The following is a 9547-nucleotide window of genomic DNA, read 5'->3' as shown; positions in this document are numbered from 1 at the left end:
CATTCAATGTGAACATAGCTGATCATCCCCAATCAAGTACCCCGTTCCTGCCTTACGACAATAGAGGAAACAGCCCATTGTCAGCTGTTTGCTGGGTGAGAACGAGAAGCTGGTGCGACTTGGGTTGGGGGAGATAGAGAGAGATGCCGGGGCTAGCTGAAGTGAGAGATATCTAAAGTCTTACCACTGAGTTGGAAGCTGGCCAAGCGAAATATGAGATGCCGTTCCTCGATGCTTTATTGTCAACGATATACTTTATTGTAACATCTACCTACAGTAGGTACAGTGAGAGTCTTTGTTTGTGTGTACAATAGACAATCAGGCAAAGAGTCGCCACGTATCTCTGGCTCCGACTACGTTACTCATTATAGTCTAGGGTCCCTCTATGTTCTTAACGGACCGAGCTGCCAGAGGAGGTAGTTGAGGCGGGGACTATCCCAACGTTTAAGAAACAGTTAGACAGGTACATGGATAGGACAGGTTTGGAGGGATATGGACCAAACGCAGGCAGGTGGGACTAGTGTAGCTGGGACATGTTGGCCGGTGCGGACAAGATGGGCCGAAGGGCCTGTGTCACTCTAAGACTCGAGATAATTAACAAACTCCCAGCCACCATGAAGTTAATGAAGAATAAATACAACTTTACCGGGCAGTTTCCCCGATGTGGGATTCCAGAGTCTTTCAGGAATGCTGCTCCACGACGCCAGATGCAAGGAACGACCGCACTCGAGCTGTGCTTTGTGAACGCTGCCGTGACAACATTGCCGCCTCACGGACAGCCCGTCCTTTTAGTAGAGTGACAAGAGGAAACCACTTCTCACTATCTTCCTTGTACCATGGGGAACGCACGGGGCTTATCGGTCACAATAACAGGCGCTTGCCTTCCTGCAGCTCGTGGTCGAGTTGGAAAGGGCGCAGAGAAGATTTACGAGGATGTTGCCGGGACTCGAGGGGCCTGAGCTACAGGGAGGGGTTGAGCAGGGCTGGGACTCTATTCCTTAGGAGCGCAGGAGGATGAGGTGTACACACAATCATGAGAGGAATAGATCGGGTAGAGTCTCTTGCCCAGAGTAGGGGAATCGAGGACCAGAGGACACAAGTTCAAGGTGAAGGGTTGAAATGATTTAATAGGAATCTGAGGGGTAACTTTTCCACACATTTCGAGGGTGGTGGGTGTATGGAACGAGCTGCCGGAGGAGGTAGTTGAGGCTGGGACTATCCCAACGTTTAGGAAACAGTTAGACAGGTACATGGATAGGACGGGTTTGGAGGGATATGGGCCAAACGCGGGAATCGATGGCCAGAGGACATAGGTTCAAGGTGAAGGGGAAAAGATTTAAAAGGAATCTGAGCCACGACTCTTTGGGCGTCTGAGGAGACGACTCATGACCGTACAGGCGACTCCCCGGCGACCGCATGGCGACAGCCTAGTCGCTTGTAGTCGCGTAAAAAAATAGCCCATAAGAGTCTGGTCCTAGACTCTACCAGCTATTTCCATCACACTCCTCCCTCCCCTCTCTTCCTCCCTTCCCCCACACTCTGGAGCTACTCTTCCGCTGCGCCACCTCTTTTAAAAGGGCCGAATGGCCTACTCCTGCACCTATTGTCTATTGTTGTAAGCTGCCTAAGTACATTATGAAGAAGGGTCTCGACCCGAAACGTCACCCATTCCCTCTCTCCAGAGATGCTGCCTGTCCCGCTGAGTTACTCCAGCATTCTGTGTCTATCTTCGGACTACAGTCCCTTCCTACACAACAGACAATAGACAATAGGTGCAGGAGTAGAGGCCATTCGGCCCTTCAAGCCAGCACCGCCATTCAATGTGATCATGGCTGATCATCCCCAATCAGTACCCCGTTCCTGCCTTCTCCCCATATCCCCTGACTCCGCTATCTTCAAGAGCCCTATCTAGCTCTCTCTTGAAAGTATCCAGAGAACCGGCCTCTGAGGCAGAGAATTCCACAGACTCACAACTCTCTGTGAGAAAAAGTGTTTCTTCATCTCCATTCTAAATGGCTTATCCCTTATTCTTAAACTGTGTGTGGCCCCTGGTTCTGGACTCCCCCAACATCGGGAACATGTTTCCTGCCTCTAGCGTGTCCAAACCCGTAACAATCTTATATGTTTCAATAAGATTTCCTCTCATCCTTCTAAATTCCAGAGTGTACAAGCCCAGCTGCTCCATTCTCTCAGCGTATGACAGTCCCGCCATCCCGGGAATTAACCTGGTGAACCTACGCTGCACTCCCTCAATAGCAAGAATGTCCTTCCTCAAATTAGGGGACCAAAACTGCACACAATACTCCAGGTGTGGTCTCACCAGGGCCCTGTACAACTGCAGAAGGACCTCTTTGCTCCTATACTCAACTCCTCTTGTTATGAAGGCCAACAGGCCAAAACTGCACACAATACTCCAGGTGTGGTCTCACCAGGGCCCTGTACAACTGCAGAAGGACCTCTTTGCTCCTATACTCAACTCCTCTTGTTATGAAGGCCAACAGGCCAAAACTGCACACAATACTCCAGGTGTGGTCTCACCAGGGGCCCTGTACAACTGCAGAAGGAGCTCTTTGCTCCTAGACTCGACACACCTTCTCTCTCTGAGCTCCGAGCTCCCTCTCTGGCTTGCCTTCCTTCCCACACTCTCTCTATCTCTCTCTCCCTCTCTGCCTCCTGTTCCTTCCCCTCATACCCCAACCTCCTCCGACCTAGTGGGGCCCCTCTCCCGCTGAGCCATCGTGCTGCCTCCACCTTTTTTAGTAAACAGGGAGCTGTTAATAATTTATTTTTAAATAAATCGTCAAGCCAGTGTCCTTGAAGCGGATGGGATTGGTGGGACAAGGGAGGAGGGGGTGGGGGGGGGGGGGGAGATGGTGACCATTGGACCTCTAGTGGGAGCAGAAACACAGCGGTCAACACAGCTCGGAGCTACAAAGGCAACCTCTCCCCAGTGTCAAGGACTCAAGGCCTGGTCTAGGCCTGTGTAACGACAACCTCAAGGGCCATGGAGCTGTGGCTTCACCTCTCCTTCCTGTCCACAGCCCTGGCCTTGGATGGTGAGTTCTCAGCCGCGGCCTTGCCGAACCCGAATTTTATGACGTTGAAAATCCAGCCTGCGTTGTAATCCCATCAGATAAAGCATAAAAAGAATAATTTGACAGCTGTGTGCGGTATGAACATTGACTTCTCTAATTTCAGGTAGTCCCTACTTTCTCCTCCCCTTCCCAGCTCTCCCTCCGCCCTCTGGCTCCACCTCTTCCTTTCTTCTTCCCACCCCCAACCGCACATCAGTAGGCCCGAAACGTCGCCTATTTCCTTCGCTCCATAGATGCTGCCTCACCCGCTGAGCTTCTCCAGCATTTTTGTCTCCTTTGATAGCTAATTCACTTTCGATAGACAATAGGTGCAGGAGTAGGCCATTCGGCCCCTTCGAGCCAGCACCGCCATTCAATGTGATCATGGCTGATCATCCCCAATCAGTACCCCGTTCCTGCCTTCTCCCCACATCCCCTGACTCCGCTATCTTTAAGAGCCCTATCTAGCTCTCTCTTGAAAGTATCCAGAGAACCGGCCTCCACCGCCCTGTGAGACAGAGAATTCCACAGACTCACAACTCTCTGTGAGAAAAAGTGTTTCCTTGTCTCCGTTCTAAATGGCCGACCCCTTATTCTTAAACTGTGTGTGTGGCCCCTGGTTCTGGACTCCCCCAACATCGGGAACATGTTTCCTGCCTCTAGTGTGTCCAAACCCTTAATAGTCTTATATTTTTCAATGAGATGCCCTCTCATCCTTCTAAACTCCAGAGTGTACAAGCCCAGCCGCTCCATTCTCTCAGCATATGACAGTCCCACCATCCCAGGAATTAACCTTGTAAACCTACGCTGCACTCCCTCAATAGCAAGAATGTCCTTCCTCAAATTAGGGGACCAAAACTGCTCACAGTACTCCAGGTGTGGTCTCACTAGGGCTCTGTACAACTTCACTGTCAAAGACACAGCACCACCACACTCAGGAACAGCTTCTTCCCCCCTCATGTTTAGTTTATTTTAGAGCCATGTCACCATTGCCAATAGACAATAGGTGCAGGAGTAGGCCATTCGGCCCTTCGAGCCAGCACCGCCATTCAATGTGATCATGGCTGATCATCCCCAATCAGTACCCCGTTCCTGCCTTCTCCCCATATCCCCTTCCATATCTTCACTATTAAAAAAGGTTATGGTCACACAGTTTAAGAATAAGTGGTCAGCCATTTAGAACGGACACTTTTTCACCCAGAGAGTGGTGAGTCTGTGAAATTCTCTGCCTCAGAGGGCGGTGGAGGCCGGTTCTCTGGATGCTTTCAAGAGAGAGCTAGATGGGGCTCTTAAAGATAGCGGAGTCAGGGGATGTGGGGAGAAGGCAGGAACGGGGTACAGATTGGGGATGATCAGCCATGACCACATTGAATGGCGGTGCTGGCTCGAAGGGCCGAATGGCCTACTCCTGCACCTGTTGTCTAACACACTGCTAATTAGAGTGGTTGTAGTATAGGCCTGGCTTATAAAATAAAAACAAGGGGCAGGCAAAAATAAATCGTGCTTTATACAATCAAAAAGAAAGGATTCGTTTTTTAGTTTTCGTTTATTAGTTATGGAAATACAGCACGGAAACAGGCCCTTCAGCCCATCGAGTCCGTGCCGACCAGCGATCCCCTCACCCTAACACTATCCTACATACACACACACACACACACACAGATACACACACACATACACACACACACACACACACACGCACACGCACACGCACACACACACACACACACACACACACACACACACACACACACACGCACACGCACACGCACACGCACACACACACACACACACACACACACACACACACACTAGGGACAATTTACACTTTTTACCAAAGCCAATTATCCTATAACCCGCACGTCTTTGGAGTGTGGGAGGAAACCCACGCAGGTCACTGGGAGAACGTGCAAACTCCGCACAGACAGCGCCCGTGGTCAGGATCGAACCCGGGTCTCTGGCGCTGTGAGGCAGCGACTCTGTATACAGTTGGATGCAGCACTTTGATGGGGGGGTTGGGGATGACCAGCCGTGATCACATTGAGTGGCGGTGCTGGCTCGAAGGGCCGAATGGCCTCCTCCTGCACCCGTTGTCTGTTGCGACAGGAATGACAGTCTCTGCCTTTTCTCTCCGGCAGAGGTGCTAATGGACACACAGATGGCGACAGAAGAACTGAACTGGCTGGCAGTGCCCAGCAGTGGGGTAAGATGCCAGTTGCCACCTACCTTGTGCCATCTCACTCGAGGGTAGCAGCACGAGGGGTGACCCTTGAGTCATGGAGTTAGCTTTGGCAGCGTCTAAACCAGCCCTTCCACCCACCGGGTCTAACGGTCTCGAGGATGTTGCTCGGACCAGGGCCAAACGCGGGCAGGTGGGACGTGTAGATGGGACATGTTGGTTGGTGTGGGCAAGTTGGGATGAAGTGCCTGTTTCCAGTAGATGACAATAGACAACAGACAACAGGTGCAGGAGTAGAGGCCATTCGGCCCTTCGAGCCAGCACCGCCGTTCAATGTGATCATGGCTGATCATCCCCAATCAGTACCCCGTTCCTGCCTTCTCCCCATATCCCCTGACTCCGCTATTTTTAAGAGCCCCATCTAGCTCTCTCTTGAAAGCATCCAGAGAACCGGCCTCCACCGCCCTCTGAGGCAGAGAATTCCACACTCACCACTCTCTGTGAGAAAAAGTGTTTCCTCGTCTCCGGCCTAAATGGCTTACCCCTTATAGAAACATTGAAACATAGAAAATAGGTGCAGGAGTAGGCTATTCGGCCCTTCGAGCCTGCACCGCCATTCGATATGATCATGGCTGATCATCCAACTCAGTATCCCATCCCTGCCTTCTCTCCATACCCCCTGATCCCTTTAGCCACAAGGGCCACATCTAACTCCCTCTTAAATATAGCCAATGAACTGGCCTCAACTACCTTCTGTGGCAGAGAATTTCACAGATTCACCACTGTGTAAAAAATGATTTTCTCATCTTGGTCCTAAAAGCCATGGCAAAGCAAGGCAAGGCAACTTTATTTATATAGCACATTTCATACACGAGGCAGACTCAAAGTGCTTCACATAAAAACATGTCATACAATAAAATGAAATAATAAAATGAAATAAAATAGAAGAACTAAAAGAAAAGAAAAGCAAAATTAAAAATGCATTATAAAAAGTGCAAAAGTTAAAAGTGCAATGTAGTTAAGATTTAGCTGAAAGCTAAAGTAAACATAAAAGGTTTCAGTCTTGTTTTAAAAGTGGTCAAAGTTGAGGCAAGTCTTAAATCTTCAGGAAGTTTATTCCAGCTATTTGTTGCATAGTAACTAAAAGACTTCCCTCTTATCCTTAAACTGTGACCCCTTCTTCTTATTCTTATTCTTAAACTGTGTGTGTGGCCCCTGGTTCTGGACTCCCCCAACATCGGGAACATGTTTCCTGCCTCTAGCGTGTCCAAACCCTTAATAATGTTTCAATGAGATCTCCTCTCATCCTTCTAAATTCCAAAGTGTACAAGCCCAGCCGTTCCATTCTCTCAGCATATGACAGACCCGCCATCCCGGGAATTAACCTGGTGAACCTACCCTGGGCTCCCTCAATAGCAAGAATGTCCTTCCTCAAATTAGGGGACCGAAACTGCACACAATACTGCAGGTGTGGTCTCACTAGGGCCCTGTGCAACTGCAGAAGGACCTCTTTGCTCTTGAGGCCTAGTACTTGTGGCATCTATTGTCTATTGTCTATCCAAGTCCTTGGCCAGCGCTATCAACATTGAATTTGTTGTACAGGGTCTTGGTGCAGTTGTGCAGTTGTACAGGGTCTTGGTGAGACTGTATTGCGTACAGTTTTGGTCTCCTAATCTGAGGAAAGACATTCTTGCCATAGAGGGAGTACAGAGAAGGTTCACCAGACTGATTCCTGGGATGTCAGGACTTTCATATGAAGAAAGACTGGATAGACTCGGGTTGTACTCGCTAGAATTTAGAAGATTGAGGGGGGATCTTATAGAAACTTACAAAATTCTTAAGGGGTTGGACAGGCTAGATGCAGGAAGATTGTTCCCGATGTTGGGGAAGTCCAGAACAAGGGGTTACAGTTTAAGGATAAGGGGGAAGTCTTTCGGGACCGAGATGAGAAAAACATTTTTCACACAGAGAGTGGTGAATCTCTGGAAATCTCTGCCACAGAAGGTAGTTGAGGCCACAGTTCATTGGCTATATTTAAGAGGGAGTTACTGTAGGTGTGGCCTTTGTGGCTAAAGGGATCAGGGGGTATGGAGAGAAGGCAGGTACAGGATACTGAGTTGGATGATCAGCCATGATCATATTGAATGGCGGTGCAGGCGCGAAGGGCCGAATGGCCTCTACTCCTGCACCTATTTTCTATGTTTCTATGAATTCTCTAACTTCAAGTCAAATCAAATAAACTTGACTTGACTTGACTTGACTTGACGAAGTTAGGGAAGTCAACGTTGATAGCGCTGGTCGAGGCTGACGATCTTTGATTGATGGCGTCTCTGTCTGTTGCAGTGGGAGGAGACGGTAGCCGTGGATAGGAACTTCAACGCCATTCGAACCCACCGTGTGTGTAACATGGAAAGCCCCAACCAGGACAACTGGCTGAGGAGCGGCTTCATCGAGCGTGGAGAGGCCCGCCTGGTGTACGTGGACCTGCGCTTCACCATGAGGGACTGCAGGTCGTTCCGGAGTCCGTGCCGGGAGACGTTCTCGGTCTACCACCGTGAGGCAGACAGCTTGGGGGACGTGGAGGCCCCGGGAGTCTCTGGGCTGAGGGAGGCCTACGCCAAGGCGGGCGAGGTTTCCGCGGAGCTGGTCTTCACGCTGGGGGAAGGCGGCGGGGTGAACCGGGCCACGGTGGCGGTGGGCCCGCTCTCCAAGGCCGGCTTCAGGCTGGCCTTCCGGGACCGCGGGGCCTGTACCAACCTGCTGTCCGTGCGGGCCTACTACAGGAGGTGCCCGCCCGCCATCCTGGGCCTGGCGCGCTTCCCCACCACCGCCACGGGCCCAGCCCCCGCCTCACTGTTGCCCGTGGGCGGCTCCTGCGTGGACGGGGCCCAGGAGGTCGACACGCCGCCCACAATGTACTGCGGCGGGGAGGGCCACTGGCTGGTGCCCGCCGGAGCCTGCCGGTGTAGGCCCGGTTACCGGGGCAACCGGGAGCTCACGGCCTGCACAGGTAACCTGGGCCTCGACTCACACTCACCCTTCTCACACCTACCCCCCTCCGCTCACACTCACCTCACACTCACCCTCAGACACATACTGATCCTCACCCTCACACTCGCCTCCCCCTCCTCTTCACTCACACTCCCCCCTTCCTTCCCTCCCTCCCTATCCATTCTCCCTCTCCCCTCCTCCCTCATTCTCTCCCTCCCTCTACCCCTCCCTCACCTCCCCCTCCCACTCCCTCTCACCCTCCCTCTCCCTCTCACCCTCCCTCTCCCTTCTCCCTCCCTCTCCCCTCTTCCCTCCCCCTCCCTCTCCCCCTCCCTCACCTCCCCCTCCCTCTCCCTTTTCCCTCCCCCTCCCTCTCCCTCATTCCCAAGGCAGCCTCTAGAACCTTGCGGGCAGGTAGTCAGGGATAAGGTCCAGGCATCAGGAAAATCCAAGGCCTCCTGTCTCCAGGGGAGAGAGGGCCCAAGGCCTCTCGTTCACACAGAGTTGGAGCCCCAAGGCCTTAGAATTAGAGTCACACAGCTTGCAAACAGGCCCTTCGGCCCAACTTGCCCATGCTGACCAACATGTCCCAGCTACACTAGTCCCACCTGCATGCGTTTGGCCCATATCCCTCTAAACCTGTCCTATCCATGAACCTGTCCAAATGTTTCTTAAACATTGGGATAGTCCCAGCCTCAACCACCTCCTCCAGCAGCTCGTTCCATACGCCCACCACCCTTTACGGTGTAAAAGTGATCAAGAATCTATCTATCCCTGCCTTAAAAAATATCCACTGACTTAGACAATAGACAATAGGTGCAGGAGTAGGACATTCGGCCCTTCGAGCCAGCACCGCCATTCAATGTGATCATGGCTGATCATCCCCAATCAGTACCCCGTTCCTGCCTCCTCCCCATATCCCCTGACTCCGCTATTTTTAAGAGCCCTATCAATCTCCCTCTTGAAAATATCCAGAGAACCGGCCTCCTCCGCCCTCTGAGGTAGAGAATTCCACAGACTCACAACTCTGTGTGAAAAAGTCTTTCCTCGTCTCCGTTCTAAATGGCCGACCCTTTATTCTTAAACAGACTCACAACTCTCTGTGAGAAGAAGTGTTTCCTCATCTCCGTTCCAAATGGCCTAGTACCCCTTATTCTTAAACTGATTCACAACTCTCTGTGAGAAAAAGTGTTTCCTCGTCTCCATTCTAAATGGCCTAGTACCCCTTATTCTTAAACTGATTCACAACTCTCTGGGTGAAAAAGACCAGAAAGGTGTAGGCCCGGTTACCGAGTTGACACAA

At 51.4% G+C, this 9547-nt stretch overlaps 1 protein-coding gene across 1 annotated transcript in view; it reads left to right on the top strand.

Annotated features, from left to right (window-relative positions):
- Nucleotides 1–2879: 2879 nt before the first annotated feature.
- Nucleotides 2880–9547, top strand: part of LOC116970003 (ephrin type-B receptor 3-like) — a 7281-nt gene continuing 613 nt past the window's right edge. The window contains exons 1-3 of the mRNA XM_033016751.1: nt 2880–3056; nt 5213–5277; nt 7597–8263. Coding sequence (XP_032872642.1) covers nt 3005–3056; nt 5213–5277; nt 7597–8263 — 784 coding nt within the window. The 5' untranslated portion in view covers nt 2880–3004. The remainder of the gene's footprint in view (nt 3057–5212; nt 5278–7596; nt 8264–9547) is intronic.

This window comes from Amblyraja radiata, unplaced genomic scaffold, assembly GCF_010909765.2.
Source record: "Amblyraja radiata isolate CabotCenter1 unplaced genomic scaffold, sAmbRad1.1.pri scaffold_472_ctg1, whole genome shotgun sequence".
NCBI classification, from domain to species: Eukaryota; Metazoa; Chordata; class Chondrichthyes; order Rajiformes; family Rajidae; genus Amblyraja; species Amblyraja radiata.
This window is presented reverse-complemented; position numbering and strand designations above follow the sequence as displayed.